Genomic DNA, 22,581 nt, shown 5'->3' on the forward strand with positions numbered 1-22,581 from the left:
ATGCATCTTTAATAGGCTTTGAAAGAATTTTCTTTCATTAATTTTTCCAGTTAGGTTTTTGAAGGCACATTAATGTTAGTCATTCAGTGTCCCATACCAAGGAACTCCTTACACAGACCACCGGAAGGACAATTTCCCGTTGTTAGCTTTTAACAAGAGTGCTCCAGTTGGTGACACTTCATTCTTAGCTGAAAGTGTCAGTAAGTCTGTACCCATGGTCTACAAGGCACCTACACCTACAATTTCTACTGCAATCTCCTTCTATTGTCTTTTACACCACCTAAAGTATCTGTCATAGGCTTAAATAATGGTATTTCACATATTCAATCATCTTTGTAGATTTTTTTGTGTGTGTGATGTGGGTTACAATACTTTATACAGTATTTGAGCACATCATGGATTATGTGGTACAATTTTTTTCCGATTTCCTGTCTATTCCTTTGTAACAGTTTTTAAAATAATATTTTCATTTGGACCATTAACTGGCAAGTAAAACCTCCTGTATCTTTCATTCAAGATTTCCCAGGGAGCTTACCTTGAATAAACACGGGTGCTTTAGAAGGTGAGAGAAAATAAAACTAGAATTCCTTACTTAGGCACATTCAATTGCTGAATGATGACAATAAAAAATGCTGGCCTTCATTAAAATGTTCAGACTCTATGACAGTATAAGTGTGTATATAATGCACTTGCACATTTTAAATGTCTAAGGGAGCACCTAGTCCTAATCCCAAACACGGTGCAATCACAGAATGTCACTTACAGGAGCAGTGCTGCTCTGGCTATATCTGTTGACTGTAAACCGGTTCCATAGCCACAGAATGAATCAGCTAATAGGAGGTCTTGCAGAAAGTGTTTGGGTTTGTTGTAGGGGTACTAGGGAGAGGCAAGGTTAGGAGTTTTGTTTGGTTGCTTGGTTGTTTTGTTTCTTTGTTTGTTATACAAATTTATTATTCTGCTGGAGCAGCTCAATGATCTTGATTCACCCCATGACCCTACAGTCCCTGGACTGGATGGAGAAATGGAAAGATTTTGTTTCCAAGGAGCAATGACAAAAGCAGAAATAGTCCCTTTGCTCTCAACCTCTAGCTCTTAATGCCACTGAGTGTGGGAGGCCCAAAGAGCTGTGTAAACCTCGCTTAGGTACAATCCAGAGTAACTACCAGGCCATGCTGAAATGCAATTAGCAGGTCTACAATGATTCTACCAGCCTAGGCATTAGTCCAGTACCACATTTGTTAGGCACACTAAGGTTCATTACATTACATGGAAGAATTGAGATCAATACTTTTAACATGGGGAGGAAAGAGAAAAGGTGCAGTCAATTAGATGTCTCAGGTTAACATTTATAGAAATGTTTTAGCAGCTAATAGAACATTACTTTGCCCTCCCACACAGCCTCTAAGAGTCTGCGGTAAGAAAGGCAAACAATTGCATAGCAAGAGCACTCAAGCTATCCAACTACTTATTAAATAAATCATTTAAAGCAGAATTTCCCTCCTGTAGTGCTGCAGGAATTAACTTGGTCTTGGAAAACAACATTAACATAGAGAGCTTCCACCCTCTCCAGGGCATAATTATTTAATACCTAATAAATTATCTACAGTTATCAAGTTTGTTTCCCAATAAATCCAGCCTTAGTGACTGGCAAGAACAATAATACTTCAAATCACTGTGTATTTGAAAGAAATCACTTAAAAATACCATAAAATGGTCCTCATTAGTGAGCTGCAATAGAATGCCTTATGGCCCATTTACAAAGAGATAAAGACACTTAATTATCCAGCTGCAGTATAGTTGCTTAAGAGTTTCTGCTTGAGACAGCAATTTTGTGAGTAACTAGCCCTTCACTGAGAGGAGAACTAAAGAAGTCTTTCACAAACTGTACAAGGAGATTAAGTTGCTGGCTTTGTTTAATATTTCTAGTGTCCATATTTCTTTAATTGATTTATATTTTTCCACACAGGCACCCTAATGTGCATTTAATGTTTCCATCTGAACAATGGTATGCATACAGAGAAATTTTTTACTAACAAGCCATTTGGGTGACACTGACAGTGCCGTTAGTTGGTTTGTATATGCTGATATTCTCTGTAATATCTTTGGTATGAGTGAATAATACCAATTTCACAAAACTGAGTGAAGAGGGATTTGGCACTGACCTGTACTGTAGGAATGAGGGTGAGTAATTGATTTTAATATCAACAATCAAGGATTTATACACGCTTCCAATATTAATTTTTCAGTATGAATAAATATTGATCTCCTGCTGTGATCAACAAGTTAATAGGGATAAAATATCGGAATCCACAATTCTGTTTTGAAGAACTCAAATATTTTTCCTCTGACATAAATTTCAAATTTACTGATTTCAGAACTGAATCTCTATTAAACTATGGCCTAACTTGCTACTACCTAGCATACTTTGTTGCACTTTATTATAAAGCGTAACTTTGAAATTAAGGTATTCTTGCCTAAACAGGGTATGAAAATATTTTTATTTTTAAATCATGATTATGTGGAATTGATATTTTTTATTTTTAGAAAAAAACAACATAGGTAGTGTTGATATAAATATCAGCACTATCATCATCACCTTTTAACAGATAATATGGAGAAAAAGGGTACCTTTAGTTGTAAGTCACCTCATCATGAAACAACTCACTTAGACAGAAGTGAATTTGTTGATATAAAGGAAGTCCAGACCAGAACTCTGAAAGTGTTAGGTGAGTCAGATAAGACTGACCAAAAAAACTCTCTAATAGAGCTTTCTGAGCATGTCTGAAAATTGCATATCAATAAAGAGAGCCTTCAACAAAACCAGGAATTGTATAGCACCTGAACAGAAAAAACGAGAAACACAAAAGCTGTTGCTGATGTGTGTGTTTATCTGAACATCTACACAACTGCACAAAGTCACAGCAGCCTCTGACTGTGGCCCTGCAGCACTTTCCAGTTCAGTGGGTCCATTTGCTCAATAGGATCCAGCCACAGTAAGAGTAAGGGGACTCCTCTACCCTGACACTGAGTGCAAAATAAAGAGTCGGTTTTCCACCAGCTTTCAAACTGTAAATAAGAGCAGATCACATAATGGAATGTATCTTTATAATAGTAACCTTTGTGAATTGCAGGTGAACATTTTCTGATAGTGATCTTCTGATCTCATTTTAAACTAAAAGTATTTCTGCTATGCTTTAGATATCTTAATAAAAATGAAAACCTCATGCCCATAAAATCTCAAAAGATGGAGGAAGTAGAGAGAAACTGAGAAAATTGATGTTTTCCATTATCTTCAACACATAATGTCAGCCTTAGCTGAAGTTATCTGCCTTGACACCTTTGGGGGAGTTAGTAAGTGGGGAACACCAGATGACCTCAGTGCATTAAACTGTTTTGTTTAAAGCTTTGGTGTGGGCATTCTAGTTTTTTCAAGTCTGAGGTTTTTAATTTATTCTTAACTAATAAAAATTTTAAAAGTTAATTAATATATCAAAAGCATCATGCTTTGTTATTACACTGCAGAATGTTAGAACACATTGGTAACTAAACTTCACTTTCTGATATAAGAAAAAAATGTCTGTCACTTCATTCATGAACTTGTTTCTTAAAGCATGTTTCCAGATCCACCTCAAACCTACAGCTCAAACCTGACCAGACCAAAGCTGGTCAGAATCAGGTGGTCTCTGCACCTAGCAAAATCTTATTTTATTTAATTCTATGCTTCAAAAGAAAAATAATGAAGTGACTGATGTAACACACTCTAAGTTTCTGCCTCATCAGTTATGTCTCATTGCATTGAAAAAAACCCTAATAATGTCAAGGATGAGGTACTAAGAGGAGGCATGGGCTTAAGGAATTAAATATTTATAGGGAAATGGTATCAGAAAAAACATGCTGTCACCTCAAAATATGTCTCAGATGAGTACCAATATTATTCTTTCCATGTACAGAAGAAAAATTATCAAGAGCTGTGTCATAAAATCTTCCTCTTCTACACTGCTAAAATCTAGTGGATTTAAATATCCTCATTATTGTATTCCAATATATGACTGAATCAATATAATATAGAAAATTTGTACTATTGAACACTGTAGAAATACTATTATTTAAACCTACTATTCTCTTTTTTTATCCTGAATTCCCACCAGTATTTTTGATTTGGTTTCATTTTGGCTTTTTTTGGGGTTGGTTGGGTTTTTTTTGTTTGTTTTTTTTTTTTTGTTTGTTTGTTTGTTTGTTTTTCTTTTTTTTAAATACTAGCCTGTATTATAAAAGGTGTCTTTGAAGTCTGTCTAATGAAGAAGGCCAGCATCACTGCTGAGGTAATTCTGCTTCTGTCAATGGAGTTTCCCCTGAACCTGTAACCTTCAGGTCATTTCTTTGAAGCTCTCATTCTATTCTCACTCTTTTCACTTCAGAATAAATTTTTACATCGCAACAACTTTGGTCTAAAAAGTGGAATAGATTCATTGCAGTTTAATTTTTTTAAAATAAATTAATTTTTTTGCTTTTTAAAAGCATGAATTCCATTCAAATAAACTTTTGGACCTATTTACTTTTCCTACCCATAAACTAGGAGACTTGGACCTTTTCTGAAATTTCAGACCCACTAACCATGTTATTTACTTTATAAACTCAATAGGCACTTCTGGGGAGGTAAGTTCCTAGTCTATACATGTATTATTTTGGAATTATGCTTAGCATCTTGTCAGCATTCAAGAGGAATAAAATTCTTAATTTCTCTTGTGCTAGGAGGTCACAAAACCAGACATTCATGACAAAACCAAACATTCATGACAAAACTTTCTCTTCTGTTCCATTAGTTTTCTGAAGTATGTAAGTTTAGGCCAAACATTTTAGCAAGTTATATTATTATGCAGTCTGAAAGACAGCCAAAGAAAAAAATAAATAGGAAACCAAAAATAAGTTCATGGTTAAATATGCTTTCCTACTGAATTTTACATTCCTTTATTCTGTGGGTAGGACTACCTGGGCAGTTATCACAAGTTATGCCAATTTATTTTTAACACAATAGAAATTCAATAAATTTTATTATACTGGAACAAAAGACAATGTATTTTTGACTGGGCACCTTTTGTGACATCTGGATTGAAACATAATTTCCCCCAGACCAATATACTTTCTGAACTAGTTGGTTTGAACTTGCATACACATCTTTGATTATATTATCTATTGCTTAACATAACTTGTATTATACGCCTTGTTTTGGGGTTGAGGAGTTTTGTCAGTAATATTCATGTGACTCTCTACTTTAGCACTACATATCTTTTACATAAATAATTTTTCTGATGTGGCAGCTTAGAAAGTACTTCACAAAACTATTTACTGTGTTACAGATGTGTTGTTTGACAGTGACAGCAATGTGCTCTATGAATCCTCAGACAAACAATACTTAAAGTAGCATGAACAATAACCAGTTTAAAGAAAACAATACGCACAAAACCTTTTATGACCTTTGCTAAGAATAAGTTGATCTCTATCCAGCTGTTATTGCTACAGGTGAAGCACTTCCACAATCTTGGAGATAATCATGCAATATCTCTGTGATGATTAATTAGGCCTTCATTTCTATGTTTTTATTTCCTCACCTTTTGTTGGGGAAAAGTATAAGTTTCATGCATGTATCTGCATTTTAATTTGGAGATTACTTCACCTTTAAATAGTTATTTTAATATTCACCATAATGAACAATCATTTCCTTTGGAAGGCTAGTGTCTGAAGGTGCTTCTGTTTTAGAAATTCTTCTGCAGAAATTTACTGGCAGCTGCTGCCAAGGTTTTTGCCTCTGCCTAAAATATATACAGACAATGTGACGAGTGCATTTAGCCATAGACACAGGCCAAAACAGAGACATGTGAATTCCCATGGTATCCTGCATTTATTTGACTCTCTGTAGGCTTTGTGACCTATTAGAGAGTCTATTTGAAGGATTACATGCAACTGAAACTCTAGAATCACTCACACTGGGAGAGAGGTGGGTGGTATTTTGGAAACCAAACTCACAAACAATTCCAAGTCTTACAGGTGGCCTCCATCCCAAAACTGGTCTGTACCAAAACTGACACCGAAAATGGGATCTGGATTTTCTATTTAGGTCCACCTATATTTAAAATATTTTCATTTGTGTTGGTTTTACCTTTTCAGTTGTTTTTTTGTGTCTTTTTTGTTTGGATGGTTTGGTTTGGTTTGATTTGGTTTGGGTGGTTTGGTTTATTTTTCCTCTTTCTCATTTGCCTTTATATTCCTCAGAAATTCTCCTAATATATGCCTAGGCACAGTGGAAGCACCAAAGCAGATTTCTTAGGGTTTTTATCCAGTTCTAGGGACTATGTTAGCTCCTTAGACTGTTTAAGTGAACAAAAGCACTTTCTGTTCAGCCCTCTATCTCTACACTATCTGCCTATATTATTCACAGGCTCCTAACAGGAAAACTTCAGATAGTGTCCCAATTTATTTAAATCAATCTAAAAGTAAGTCTTCTGATATGATTATGTCATTACTGGAGGAAATGTATCTCATGTTCTGTAATCAAAAAGCAATGATTATCACCAGATTGGTTTCAAATTAGTTGGTTAACTGTATTGTACTTTCATAAATCGGAAAATCCTCAATACCGTGATTTGCAAGAAAAAGAAAATAATTTTCCTGTCTGTGACTTACCTTGGGAGAGAATTTATACATGGATGGATGGATAGATAGATAGATAGACAATTTTTAAAATATCAAGGCATAAATGTAAGATAAAATATAGTGACTTACATTTTTAATTTAGAAAAATCTGAAAAAGGTACTTAAAGCCATTCTCAAAATACCACAGGATTTAGACATACTTTGCAATTCCTCTCAACTCTATTGTTCATGCTTATAAAGTTATTCATCTTTGACAATCTGGCTTTCTAGACTTGATGCCTCACTTAGGTTGTGCTTTCTGTCAAAGATGAGTGTCCCTATTAAAGACTCAAAGTACTTAAGAGGACTCATCCTTTTCTATCTCTACAGCTTTCTAATACTCAAAAAATATTCATCAACCTCAATGGTATCTAGTAACCTTTACCCAAATTACTCAAGTTCTCTCTTTTATCAATGGAAAATACTTCTCAGTGTTACTGGCTGTTTCTTTTCTCCCTACCATTAACTATTTCGTGCATTTGCATAACAACATTCCACATACCTTCTTTCTCACCTAATAGTTCTGTCTGTTACAGCTCTCTCTCCTCATATGAATATTGTTCCAGGACTCTAATTTTTCCATTGTTCTGTTATTTTCTGGACCATTTCCATTTCTGCTATATCCCTTATGAAATTCGATGACTGAGATTTACTGAAGTATGAGACAGAAGAGGTGCCACTGATTTATGTATCACTTTTTGTTATTCTCCATTTCCCAAGAAACACCGATTCTCACAGAGCATTTTTTGTTTTGAACGTTAGTGCACACATCAAGACTTATGTAAGACTATCTAAACTTTGTATTTTGGTGTGGATTTAGAGTATCTCCAGTGGTACTTCTTAACATGCATACATTTCCACATTCAACATATACTTGCACAGACTGAAGTTGGCATTAATTTCTGGGACAACCTTTAGTATTTACTCTTCATTAGAGTGGTCTCGTGCTCCAGGAAAATATTATTATTATTTTAACTTAAGCCATCTGGCTACTTTTTCAGCTGTGAATGTACCTGCTTAAATACTGGTCAGCTAGACTTAATCAGACAATAAGAAAGAAAAATTTCTGCAATTCAGTATTTCTCATTAAGTTATTCTCCTCAAAGAACAAATGCATCCATGGAAAATTCTGAACATGATAATGCACAAAAAGTAATAGAGTCCAAAATTAAGGGCTTAGTTAGGCTACTAAAGTTATATTTAGGCATTTAACTGTGCTAAGCATCATTTACTTCCACAGTTCCTCAGAAGTTAAAAAGACTGTTGAAAACTCAGGTTTTCAGGCACCAATTTGAAACACCCACTTCTGTATTCGTCATTCAAAGTTTTTATAAGAAGCAGCTGAGGAAACGAAGTTTAGGGAAAATGTTGGTTAGTTTGTTGTTTTTTTCCTTTGAATCAAATTCAAAACTGCAAGAAAATCATTTTAAACTTAAAAAGAACTTGCTATATATCTCTGTATGAGAATAATACATCTTTCATTTTGATATTGATTTTAAAATACTTCTGAGCTTTATTAGAACTCTCTGGACACAGCCTTGCCAGGTTTCTTTGCCAAAAGGCCATAAAACATAATAAAAGATTTGCATTGCATCACAATGTTTCTCTACTGATATGAGAACAGCCTACTATGAAACATGTTATTTAATTCAAAATGCTAGGCAACTATATAACAGAATGAGCAGAAGGGAACATTTAGAATGAACATGAGAGGGAGGAAAAGGTTTTTTTTTTAAAAAAGTAGTCTATCAACACTGGTCCAAGCATGCAACACTTCCAAAGAGATGTAATCCTCGTGACTAGAGCAGTTTAGCTTTAAGCCACACAAGTTGCATGGGAATATATAGCAGAGAGAAAACCCACATTGCCTTGAGCTGAATCGTTTGATTGATCTAGTATGTCTTCTGCCCCTTAGAGAGAGCACTGAATAATGATGCAGGTGACAAGATTTCAGTTGGGGGATGGGGTTGTTGTTTGCTGGTTGCGTTTGTTTTCATCATTTCTTTGCTTTTTGTTTTTTAGATATTTTATGGCACTTAGAGCTCTAGAATGACAATAATCTAAAATGCTGGGCTCTTCAGACTTCTGATACCTCTTAGAGACCTATTTGATCCATGCTTACACAATTGCTAAATGACTATCACAACTCAGACATCTGCAATTTCTCTCTGTATTTATCCTGTACCCTTCCTCAGAAGGATTTTTATATTGTCATTTCTGACAATGACAATCATAATTTCTAAATGACTTTGCCTGGTTTTCATAGTTAGTAATATATTCTTCCCAGTGTCCCATTTCCATTTTTCACAGTGGTTTCCGTTCACCCATCTCTCTTTACCAGTTCTTCTGAAAGGAATTTCTTTCTCAAGACATTCTGTGGTGTCTTTGGCATTTGAAAATTGAAATTCTATCTGAATTTCTGTCTCTGTTTCTATAAGAAAACTTTACTAAGAAAGACATACTTGACGAAAATTGTCTTATAGAGTCTTTGTCAAGCCCTTCTTTCAAAGCATGCTATTTCTATGTTTTTTGTTTGTAGCACCCAGAAACAAACAAAACACAGCAAGACAGAAGAAAGAAAAATGATCCCTTATTATAAAGAAAATCTAATTCAAGGGAAGAGATTCATCTTTTGGATGTCTACCTCTAGCTCCATAAGAGCCTATATCCAAAATCATCATTATAACCCATACCTATGTAAAAAACTCTGAATTACTTTCCTTTGTTTAGTAGCCTGTTCTCACCATTGATTGAAAAGTGTAGGAACCCAGAGTGCTGAGAATATTTCTCTGCCTGCTTTTAAGGGTTCTTACCTCCCTGGACAACACTGGTATAGCGTTAAACCTTGGAAAAAATTACCAACAGTCAGACAACAACTAGAAAATACAGTGGTGTGAATTAGGTTATAGACTATTATGTAAGATTGTCACAGGGTAAAAAATTTAAAGGTTTTAGGCTTCTCTTTATAGTAAATAGATAAGAGTAAGAAATATCAAAATGGAGGATTGTTGTTGTTCTCTAAACCTTCTTCTCCTTCTTCTACCACTCCATATTTTGCAGTACAAGTAGTTTGGATTGATTGGATAGAAAATTCCACAGTTCCTAGTCATGTTACTGAATAATTGGTAGGAAAGTAAAAATAATGTACCTTTTTAGTAACTATTGGTTAAAATATCTTTAAAAGGCTGTGTAAATCTTGATAATGAGGTCTCTCTTGCTCTCACTCCTTTTTTTCCTCCTTCCATGCTGTACCTGGGTCATGCTAGTGGCTCAGTTCCTCTGATAAGACTTAATAAACAACTATCTAGAAGCACTGAAACTACAGAAGACGTCTCGCTTTATCTTTTAAACTCCTTGCAAGGACTTTCAGCAAATTCTCTCCCATCAGGAGAGATTCGATTTATGGCACAATAAAGTGTCAAAAAGGAAGTCAAGAGTAGATGAGGTCAGATATCTGTAAAGTTAAGATCCACGGTTGGTTGGATTACTCCCAGCAAGAGGAGACAGATACTGTGACAAACAAATCAGTATTGCCAGTGCAAAGGCCATGTAATTATGGCCTATATCTGCTATAGTCAAGGTATAAAAACTCAGTGACACTAAATTCAAAGAATCAAATATGGCCGTTGGTGCAAGGATCAGTCTCAGCACTGTCTGAACTTTATTAGATTTTTGGGTTCTCATCAGCTCTTTTGTTCTCAATTATAATGTATTTTTCTCTCTTGGAATAAGACCATTAAGTTTCACTTTTCCAAAAATTCAAGGCTTAGTTCACAAGAAATTTCCTAGTACTTGTAATGTTTTATAATGTCACTTTCTTACCTCCTTCCTTGGAGCAGACAGTGATCAGGGTGTGAACTGTATCCATCAATTCAAGCTGCTGTTTCTGCAGGACACTATTATTGCTTGTTGCCTTGTTTAGCTGCTTCTCTAGCTCCTGGATTATGTAGCTTTGTCGTGTGACTAAGCTTTGTAAGTTCTCTTTTTCCTCCTTCAAAGTGGCCAGCTCCTCTTTGTGCCTTTCTTCCATTTCTAGAATTCTGTGCTCAAGTAAACTAAAATGAAATAAAACAATTACTAGATATTATTTCATGCCAACACAGTTAATAATACAGAAACCAGAACATTTTTTTTTTAGTGTATGATTCACTCCCTAAATCAATAATTCTAAAAAATGTCACATCTAGTAATTCAACCCACTGAGTTTCTCTGTCAAGTAATCAAATATAACTGGTCTCTAAGACTGCATTTTGTAATGTTTGCATGTTGTAATGCTTAAAGGGCATGGAACAGCATATATAGGTGTTACTCAGATCTAAGTGCAAGAGTACAGAGCCAGGAAAACATTTGAATGTAAAAGCTCAGGCAGAAAACCTGAGGTAGGCAGAGGAGGAAGAGCAGGGCACTGACGAGGACATCATTGGTAATATGAATGGGTCAATACAATGAGACAAAGTTCAGGGGTAAACTGCAGAATAGCTTGTGAAGGTCCTTGTCACTGAATGAAAGACAAGCATTATAAGTTATGGAAGTCTATCAAAGCATATGGAAACCAAAACAAAATACTTTTTGATGTGGTCTGTGAAACTGGGATAATTTCACACCAGATGAGCAGAGCCTGTGTTCAAATTAAGAATAGTACTGTTTTCCCAAAAGGTAAATCAGAAACTTTCATTTTAATGTAGATTCCCTTGTTTTCCTCCAGACTATGTACATATCCCACTAACACTCCCCAGTCATGTTTGCTTGTTCCACAAAAGGCTCCTCAGACAGAAAACTCTTGAGCATCATGCTATGTGACCTGCTTACCTCAATTTTTATAAAGATTTTGCACATCTATAGAAACACTTCCTCAGGATTAATATTCTTTTTCTAGTACCCTTTCTGTCCTGTGCTGGAAGTGTTCAATTTACCAAGATCAAAGGCACATCAGATTACATCTAGAAGAACAGCGGTGTTGTAGACTGAAAGGACAGCTAATATCTGTCAACCATGAACAAGAAGCTTTTCCCAGACAGTGCTTTGATGCTGGGGTGGGAATTTAAGAGAAAGAATGTATTAGTATTAGATAAGGAACTTAATTCAATCTCTCTGCTACTTTCTCTTTGGGGTTTCTATTGTATACACCAAAAGTTGTTTCTTGTGCCCACAAACCTACCGGTTACAAACTTGCCAACAAACTGCTTCCTGTTCAAGTCAGCCTTAGGTTTTACTTATTTGCACTCTACCTTTGTTTTTACTTCTGGATAATAGATCAGTGGCAAAATGCCTGCATAATTTGAGGTCATTTAACATAATTGAAGAATGTAATAAAATCCATATGGAGTTGTTTTTTTTTTTACTTGATATCTCAGAGCCTTAATATGAGCTATTAGAGAGGATAAAAATGCAAAGATTAAATTCAGGCCCTGAAATTTGCTGTACAAGCTAGAGTGAGATTAAACTTTTTTTTTTAAAGAAATCAAGCAGCAAATCTTTTTTTTTTTTTTCTGAAACACTATAAATGTGGAATTTACAAATATCCTGAAGAAAACATACTTTGCGATACCAATATGTCTAGTTCTGTGAAAACCAGAAGCATCTGGGTAAAGGGAGCAAAAAAGGAAAGATGGGAGGGAAAATATATATTTGTAGGGTCTCAAACACAATGGTGAACATATCTCATTTTGAAAGTCTCATTAATTAGAAACAAAAGCATAACAAGATTTAGTGGAGTGAAATAAGATAGTAGAAGGCTACAAACTGAAACAAAGTATGGATTTTGAAGCCAAAGACTATAAATTATTTTAGCACCTTATCGAACCCATGGCTGATTTTTTCATCACTTGAGCACTAATCTTAAAAATCATGGTCAAGATTCACATGGATTTTTTTAAGAATATGTATGTGGTAGTCTTTGACTTTCTCATGCAGAAAGTCAGATGTAGTTTAGTTAGGCAGAAGCAGTTGAAAAATGTTCAGATAGATTTGGTTCTAGTCACAAAATATTGTCAGAAAAACCCACTTCCTTTTGAAATTTATCAGTTCTATCCACTTTTTCACAGAAATTATTGAATCGTGACTCTAACTTTTAACTTTTCTGATAGTCTACTTACATCAATGAACTTGGGATAGGAAAAAGGTGGGTCTGGTCACAGTGTATAATAGAATGGGTGTTAGGTGGGGCCACATCCCAGTCTGACATCTTACAGTCCTCAAAATGTTGTATGTTATCAATGTAAGAGAAGATGCCCTTCAAGAAGGTAGAATATAGCTTTATAGTTACATAGTAAGCCAAGACAAAAAATTTCCCTTTAACTTTATCCATATAATACAATATTTCCTTAATATCCTATCTGGATGTCCACAACTAAATGATTTCCACATCTGAAGGATTTCATGTCAAAGAAAGAGCATTTGACAACTACAATTTATGCATTGCAGTATTTGTTTCCCACTGTGGCCTTCCTAAGGCCATAGTAAATGAACCCTTGGTGATGACAATATTATTTGTAGCACCACTGGCCATGTCAAGCAAGAAAAGAGAAGCTGACAATGTTTAGAGCTCCACAGTTTGGCATCTACAGAGACAAACAGGAAGCAGATGTTTTATGGCTTTAATAATAATACATCCTCATATTTCTGAGTGGTGTGTCAACATGCGGTGCAAAGATGGAAGTGTCATAGCACTTGATTCCTTTAGTTTTCTACATAGATTAAAAGTCCTGTTATTATAAACTGCAAAACTAAGCTATTTTCAGGAAAGCATATACATTTATGCAATTAGCTTTCTATAGCCATAAATCTATATCAGATAAAAGTAAGTCCTGAGGATAGGACCACTCCTTGTATTCCTGGAAGAAGTCCAAAACATTCATTTTTGTTTTACTATGAATCAATGAGAAAACTTTGGTCAAATCTCCAAATGAACAAAAGCAAAGTCTTCACATAGATTGGGGATTTCTGAACTGGTCTGTTCCAAAAGGAAGATATCCTACAATAGCGTGAGAAAAGCTGCTCTTAGGGCTTTTGACTCCAATAGGGCCAGAATTATTCATTTGTATTGTTACATTAACATTTGTTATAGATAATTTAAACAAAAAAAAAAGAAGTGCTAAGAAACTTGAAATAAATCTTGAAACAAATTGAAAGAATTTAGAAAGATATAGAAAGGGGTTTTTAGCTGTTGAAAGACCGCTCTGTTGCCTCTTTTTTGTAACATCAGAGAACCTCTAACAAATACCGTTAAGAAATAACTTTCATGAGTGCTTGGTAAAGATATTTTCTCAATATTTTAAAGAAGCATTTTGAAGACAGAGCTAAAATGAAAAGTTTTTTAATAATTTTCATTAATGACTATTGTTGACACAATATATTAACGAAAACAGAAAGAAAGCTGTCTCTATACCAATCAGTCCAACATCCTCCAAAAGCTGACTGAAATATTCTTTTATAACACTTTCCAGTAAAATGTTATGGCTCTCTTTTGCAGTAAGTTTTCTGTATTTATTTCCTATACAGTTCCTATATGTCTGAAATGCCTAAATCTTTGAAAATATTTCTAATCTAGACAGATGAAACATTCATGGGAACTAAACACAATAAAAACAAATCACCATTCACCAGAAACTTCATATAAATATCCATATATTTATTTATAAAGACACACACATAAACATGTATATGTGTTTTTTATAATTGGAGCCTTCAATTTAGGGAAATAAATCAGGCATTTGGGGAACAGAATAAAATTGTGAATAAACAAGTGTTGTTAACATGAATAAATACCGATATTACCCATTGGACAATGACAGTTTGGAGTCATTATCTAGGAGAAAATTAATCTAAAACCAAACACACACACATGCACATCCCAAACCCAGACAAATTTAGTGGTGGGGCTAGGAATCTATTTTTAATGATACAAATGATGTCTTGACTTTGTCAGGTATAAGCCCGTGGAATGACTTGGTACAGCATCTCAGTGCAACTGTGCTGTGTCCAGCTGATTTGGAAAAAAACCTCTAGTAATTCTGGAGAGGGTAGAGTAACCATAACTGAAGTCAAAGAATGACTTTGAGTGAAAGCTGTTGTCATTTTGAAAGGTGATGAAGTAGAACATATAGGAAACCGTCTGGTAGCTGTCCAAGGGGGAAGGAAAGTCTGGTTTAGACAATCTGCCTTATAAGGTAGGTAGTTTATTCTCTAATCCATTCCAGACCACAGAAGTTCAAGAGATTTTTTTAATCTTTGTTCTCAGAATCCTCAGTTTAGACATGTGAGAACAGGATATAGACCAGACCTTGGAGATCGACATCTTTTGCAATAAAATAATCTTTAAAAAAATTATTATTTATTAAACATACAGATAAAACATATACTTTGTTGACCTACTGAATAACTAAAGACAAGTAAATTCACACCAGAAAAAAGTTACTTGGCCATTCATATGTAGGTTTCTTTTATTATATATCTATGAGAAGACAAATGGGCACAGGATTTCAGTGCCTACTTTTGAGTGCAAGAATATTATTCTCTCAGTGAGATGGCTTCTTTGTACTTCCTTTAAGGTGAGTGAACTTTTCCCTATGTTTTTAGGTGCCAACCACCCATACTTACCTTGGGAGTCTGATATTGTCTAATGAGTTTAAGGAAATATGAGAATACCTGTCCCCATATTTCTCAGGGCCAGTAAAGTAACAAGTCACTTAGCACGAGTAAGCCTACTTTTTATACCAGTGACAAGATAATTCCATTGAAATTACATAAGTGACGTGTAAAATTGGTATTTATCTTTTTAGTATATGAAAAACCTGCAAATAAAACTTGCCAGACATATTGTTTTTCCTCATCTTTCACACAGTCAGACAGACATTCAAGAACCATTCTTGAGTGCTTGCTTTTTATAGCATACAACAATTCTTGTAATGAACGTGCTAATCTAGCATTATTTTCTGCAAATTCAAGCAAGATTTTGCATTTAAATTTCACTTCCACTATTTTTTGACGGAAGATCCAGAATTCCATTATATTTTTCCTCATTTGTTTCATTTTAGCAAATAGGAAGTTTTTTACACTTGCATATTGAAAGAAATTGCACACTATAAATTAGATGCAGCTGGTGCACTCTGGGGAAAAAAGGGGGGGGCTCATAAGGCACTTAAGAAGGGAAATCTTTCAAGAATAAATCAAAATAGCATTTAGAAAACTCTTGTGGGAGAAAAAAATGGCAATGGAAGAAACCACCATTTACATTATAGTGGGTGGGAACCCACAAAACTAAATTATTTATGGCATGAGAACACTCAATAGAAACATGATTCTAAGGCAAATGTGACTGTATTTACGCCATGGAATATCTTCCATTTCAGTGGAATAAAAAGAAAAAATGGGCCCCTCTTCCGAGAAGAGACAGGGAGTAAAGAGAAAGGCCAAGAATAGACATATTTCTAATCTAAAGAACATGCACTGCTCCCTTGTTGAAAAGCACCGTTAGTTACATTTAAGGATAATATGCAAGTTACTGTAGTACGTCAATGATCAGTTATTGTTACTGTAAGATTTTGCATTACTTTCATCCAAAAATCAGTTCTTCGAAAGTGATTAAGATCTTTATTGTTACTTTATATAGAGGAAATTTTAGCACAGAGAATTTATCAGCCCACACTACAGCATCTGTTTTGATTGTTTTTGCAAAGACAGTAGTTCCTACATTGGTTCCCACTGTGCTGTGAACCTACTGCAAAAGAAAGACCCTTTCCAAAAAAGCTTGCAGTTCATGTAGGTAACATGGGTTACAGGAGGGTTCTCTATTTACTAGTGTGAAAGTGACATGGAGAGGGATGAGGAGAACTTAACTGCAAATAGCTACTAAACACAGCCTAATGAGTAATCTGCAAATATTTTTTCAATTTAAGCAAGCTAAAATCTTTGGCATGTCCAGAAGCCTAGCACCTGCTGAAATCACCAAGATTTGTCCCACAGTGAACCTGGCAAACACATAATTGATTTCAACTTCAGAAACCTGCAAGGCCAAGACTACACAATTCTTTGTGAGGAGTAGATGATGATACAAGAGTGGATGATCCATATTTTAGTGTAATCATAACACAGCCTTCTCCCTAATTTTATCAGTCCGGAGGAGACTTTAAAAGAACCCACACAATGCATGCCAGGTCCTTGCTTCTTTATAGGATGAAATTCTGTGTGCCTTTCCATTCATCTGCAAATACCTATACCTCTGAGACAAACAATAAAAAGCGTGCTTTTAAAAATAGCCCTCCTTTCTTCTGACTTTTCAAAAACCAGTTTATCATAATGTCAGCCAAGTCAAAGGTCAGTTCAAGTAGGACTTATTTGTTTAGTGACATGAAGACTTTTTACTCTTATCTATTCCTAAGGTAAATAAATAAATCCAAATGATTTAGTATACAAGATTCAATCTCTTAAGCAGCCAACAAAATTTTGTTGTTAACCATATTGCAGCAGATAAAAGTACAAGTACTTATATACTCAACTAATGATTAAATTAATCCCATTTTGAAATAGATTTGTAAAATACGTAGAAGGAACTGTCCCCTGCCCATACCCACTCTCTCTGTGGATTACAGGGAGAGCCCACACAAGCAGTTTAGGTGAATTAGTTACTTTTGAGACGGCCAAAGGCAAAGTTAATCCCACACTAATTAATTCATATTTCTGATTGGTTGAGGGACATCTGTGGAGTTCAAGAGTTTTCAATGTAATACAGTTTCTTCAGAATAACATTTGCTGGAATTACTAGTTATAAACAGTTTTTAAAATAAACACATTAAATAGGTTTTCATAATCAGTAGCAATAATGATATATTATTTGACCGGCTTTGCAACTAGACACATTTAAAAAACACATTGTTCTTTAAAAAACATTGCTCTTTGTAACAATATTTTCTATTTTTAATCATTACTGGTATTTTTCTTTCTTTACCCTGTAGCCTCTTGCACACTATGGTGCTAGTCTCCCTTAGGCATGACCCTGGGCAAGGTTTTTCTGCCTCAGCTGCCAATTCCTGTCCAGCAGAACAGGATCGCACTGCTCTCTTTGGAAGACTGACTGATCTCAGTTAAAACAGTCCTCTACAGCTTGTATCACATGCTTCAGTGTCTGCCTCATCTTTAAAGCTGTTTGCCTTATTTCAATATCAAATGTAGGCAGAGGGAATAGAAACCTTAGTCCTAGTAAGACTGACCCCACAGTCGTTCTTTCTAGAAGGGAGCTGAGAGTGGGACTGAGCAGTCAGAGCACTCCCTGTCCTCCCTGCTCACACCTGTCCCTTACAGAGGCAGCAGTATGTTGGATGTTTCAAAGGGCAGTCAGGAAAGGGAGCAGCTTTTCCCACAGTACTGGATGCCAGTGCCCAGGTGCAGCTGTTGTGAGGAAAGGGCACAGCTGGGTCCAGTCAGCTGTACAGTGTGAGGAGCTCCAGTCGGGGTACCGTGTGAGGAGTGAAGGGAAAAGGGAGAGAAACAATGCTGCAGACACCAAGGTCAGAGAAGGGGAGTGAAGGAGGCACTGAAGCAGGTATAACCCTGTGGGCTATGGGAGAGACCATGGTAGAGCAGATATTTCCCATGGAGGATCCCATAGGAAGCTGACACCTGTGGAGAGCCCATGTGGAGCAATCTTACCCTGAAGGACTCCAGCCTGTGGGAAAGAACCATGCTAGAGAAGGGAAAAAGCATGAGGAAGGAGAGGCAAAGTGTTGTGCACTGTCTACAGCACCAATTCCTCATCCCCTTCTACTGCTCAGCGGGCATATAGAAGAATCAAGAGTGAAGTTGACCCTGGGAAGAAGGGACGTAGAGGTGAAAGGTCTTTTTGGGTTTGTTTCTGTTTCTCACCATCCTACACTGTTATTAATTGGTAGTAAATAAGGCTGTTTTGCCCATGACAGTAACTGATGAGTGATCTCCCTGTCTTTATCTCAACCACGAGCTTTTCATCATATTTTCTCCCTGTTCTGATGACAAGGGGGAGTGAGAGAGTGTCTGGGTGGGCGTCTGGCATCCCAGACAAGGTCAGCTCACCCCACATGCTCTTTTACATACTGAATTGCTAAGTTCAGTGACTTCAGGTGCTGAGTCCCTGTGTTACAGAAAGGGGACACTGGAACTGCTTCCTGACTCTCATTTTGCTGCTTAAAGAGTTGTGCTCCTAAATAGTTTTTCCATCAGCTGTAATATAAACCTCAAATGTTTACCACTGACTTCTTAAAATGGAGAATGGCTACAAGTAGCTAATCGAGACCAAAAGGAGAGAGAGATCCTTCCTCAGGCCGTATATTTGTATCCATTAAAATTAGAAAGGTGAACTACTAAAGATTTTCTGTTTCTGATGCACTTTAAGGCAGTTGAAAATCTCATAATTTATTGTTAATATTTTTCTACTTGAAAGTTATACCTATGCTTTTTGATTGCAGGAACTGTGGTCATATGACTAAGTTGTCATGAAACAGAGTAAGATGTAAACTTATGGTGAACATGAAAAGTGGTAAAAATCAGTTTACATTTATCATACAGTATATAATATAGTGTAAGTTCACACCCAGGTATTTAAGTCAGTTCATAAATATTACTTATGCTGTCCGCTTACCATATTTGCTCCTTTCACTTCATCAGTTGCTTAAAACAAAGTATACACAGACCACTTTATAATGAACAGAGAAAGAGACCAACTACTCACTCTTACCTGTTTTTCTCATGAATTTTTAGGATTTCATGTGTCTGTTGTAGCAGCTGTTTTTCTAGCTTGTACGTGGACAGGGAATTTTCCAGTAGCTGAATTTCAAGTCTGGACGTTTGATTTAGCACCTTAAGGATAAATTAAAAACATTAATGTTTATATTGTCATGGTTATTTTGCTATAGCAGCATAATACAACCATTTCATTCTGATTTGATGATTTGTCAAAAATTGTTTCTAAATCCTTTTTTTAACCTCAGCTGCTCAGCTGGTGCAAATGAACTCAATCAAGCTACACTGATATATACCAGCTGATATTCTGGCACTCTGCTTACTGTAGAATAATACTAGACCAGCAGAAAAAGGCAAGGTGTCTGCCAAATAAGCTTCATTTCAATAGAAAAAACAAGAGACATGCCTCAAACATGCATTCCTACAAAGCATGCTTAAACCAGAAAAGTGCAAGAGAATTTGGAATGAAGTCAAAGTGTTGCATCTGCTATTTTGTAAACAGAGCTCCTACTTTAGCTCTCCCATGTTCTCTCTTTTGTGTTAGTAGTTCAGCGCCTTATTTCTGTTTGAAATTGTTGACATTCACAGAGCAATCTGAAATTTTCTTTTTTTGTTGTCCTACAGAGGTTGAATAATTGGGAAATGGTTGATATGCAGCAACAACAATGAAGATCAAAAGCTATGTTTTAGCCTGTTACTCACTATTTAGCCTGGCACTTGTATCACCAACAGTAGGTAGGTGTTTATTGAAAGGCAAGTGCTGATCTAGTTTCCTGGACAGTCCTACCTTTGTTGCAGACACAGAGATAAATATAATAACCAAATTAAATAAAAAGAAAAACATATAACAAGGGTCAATCATCAACCCTGTCAGTACCAAGAAGCAAAGTGTGTTTCCCGGCCCCCTGTGTTGAAACGCATTTTGTGGAAATGCATTAGAAAGGAAAGAGTCTGGGAAATGTTCTCTGCAATTAGCAGCCTTTTGAAAACCACTCTGGGAGCATACCTGGGTTTCAACATCCGTGAGTTTTCTTGTCTGCTCTGCTGTCTGGCTGAGGAGGCTGGTGCCTATCTCGAGCATGGTAGCAGTGTGGTTCTGCACAGCATTCTGCTGCAGCTGCACCATCTCTGATTTCATGTTTTCTACAATGTAGCTCTCAAGCTGTAAAAGAGAAGAGGTTGTAGCTGTAATATTTTCACCTGTTTAGGCATTCTGGTGTCATAAATGGCATTCTTGTCAAAAGCAGAAATTTTAATATTTGCAGGGGGATCAAGTCTCAGTTGACCATATGACTATTGGGGTAGGGATCTGACTATCTTCCCCTCTGAGTAAGAGTCTCAATATTTTTCTAAATATTGTGGTCTGCTGGCATGGGCTGGAGCAGGCCCTGTCTTTATCTGTGTCGAGGTTGCAGTGAACACTTGTCGTGGAGATATCACGGCAGCTTCAAAATGAACCCCTAAAAGAGCAAAGCACACCAGAGGAAAACATCAAACCCTACTTGTACATCGTAACTTACATGTGAGTCTTTCATGGAAGAGATCCTACCACATCCCACATCCCCTGGTTAATGTCTGTCATTCAGTCATTCAGGAATATGATTTTTTGTTTGGTTGAGTCCCCAGAAAAATTTTTCACAAACTCAGCTTAGTTTAAACGCAGCTTAGTTTAATTGAGATCAAAAGTTTGTAAAGCAATGGTGACACTATCATGGCAATAAAAGCAGGAAGATGTTGGCCAAAAAGCATAGAAAGCTGGTTTGCTCTTTTGCTTTTGTGGTCTTGATATTTGGTTTGACTTGGCAAATTGTTGAACAGAATCTGAACTAGGACCCTCCAAATAAACTGAGTACCTCAGAGAGGGGTGCTTTTGGTTACAGTGTGTTTTAGTCTACATAGGCAGGATCATTCCCTTCTAGCTGACAGTGTCCTTGCCCTGCCACAGCAGGCCACAAACTCAGGGCCAGTTGACAGTATGGTGAGATTGTTTCTTACTTATACAAGCATTATTCTGCCTTGATGTGTTCCATAAAGCTTTAAGATAAAGTTAGGTGGCTCAGAACATAGTTTTCAATATGTTCCACAGAAATAATCAGTTGGAGTCCAGCTGGTTTAGACCCAGTGAAGATTTGGTCCTCAGTTTTGTCTTGTGACTGATTATGGCTCTTTACAGCTAGCTGATTTCAGACCTAAGCAACAACTGTTTAACCTAATACTTTTAATCACATTCGACCTGTTTCTGTAACAGCAAGCATATTTCAATGTGGAAGGTAAGTTGCACCACCAAATAGTAAGAACCAGATGGAGTTGATTTAAAGACTGCAAAAAGGAGCAGGAGTCAGATATCGAGCATGATTAATAAGAACAGCTGCTTTCATTTTTTTCTGTAGGTATACCTGTGCTTAGGGGTCACTACTCTTAGATATTCTAACATGTCACTTCTGTTGAGCTCACAAAATATTTATTACAAGTTTGTTCATTTATGTGCACCTACTAATTTTATGAAGATTTTTGCAGAAATAAGACACTGCCACAATGCAAAATACTTCCTGCATAAGAGAGTTGCTGATGTTTTATTTGTTTGTTTATCCCAGTTTGAAGAAACAATAACCATCATGGTAAAAACTAAAGTGGATGTCCTACAGTTTCAGAAAATAAAAAGTTTACTTGAATTGCCAGGTAACCACTCTGGGCTGAAAACCTGCAGAGTGTTTTAAGGGGTTGGTAAAATTTATTTCTTAATACTTTGATAAGTATTTAAATTAGATTTAACAGCCAAAGAAAACTGTGTATTGCAAAGTAATGTCTACAATGGATGTCACCATTTTCCACTCCCAGTGTAAATTTAATGCTTTGGTTTTTTACTGTGAGGCATTTTACAGATATTTAGCTGGTTCAAGGGAGATTCTATTGATCCATTGCATTTCTACAACATCCTTTTATATTCAGAGGTATTTTGCCTGTATAACTCTTTCTCATAAGATGTTTTTAGTCACCCTTTGCTTCTCATTGTTTTCTAAAAAGTTGGGGTTTTTTCCCCCAAACTGTCTCTTGATTGGAAATAGTCCTTGTGAATGAGCCCCATAAATTGGATGGTTGTCCTTTTCCATATTCAGGTCCAGAATATGGAGATTGATTCTGGAACATCTGAACAAGGAGTTCAGTTTCTCCCATGAATTT

At 36.0% G+C, this 22,581-nt stretch overlaps 1 protein-coding gene across 1 annotated transcript in view; it reads right to left on the reverse strand.

Moving 5' to 3' along the window:
- ANGPT1 (angiopoietin 1) overlaps positions 1 to 22,581 on the reverse strand; it is a 156,509-nt gene that overhangs the window by 65,706 nt on the left and 68,222 nt on the right. The window contains exons 2-4 of the mRNA XM_069005352.1: positions 20,408 to 20,563; positions 19,397 to 19,518; positions 10,513 to 10,745 (exon numbers count right to left, since the gene is read on the reverse strand). Coding sequence (XP_068861453.1) covers positions 10,513 to 10,745; positions 19,397 to 19,518; positions 20,408 to 20,563 — 511 coding nt within the window. The remainder of the gene's footprint in view (positions 1 to 10,512; positions 10,746 to 19,396; positions 19,519 to 20,407; positions 20,564 to 22,581) is intronic.

This window comes from Aphelocoma coerulescens, chromosome 2 (genome assembly GCF_041296385.1).
Source record: "Aphelocoma coerulescens isolate FSJ_1873_10779 chromosome 2, UR_Acoe_1.0, whole genome shotgun sequence".
Lineage (NCBI taxonomy): Eukaryota > Metazoa > Chordata > Aves > Passeriformes > Corvidae > Aphelocoma > Aphelocoma coerulescens.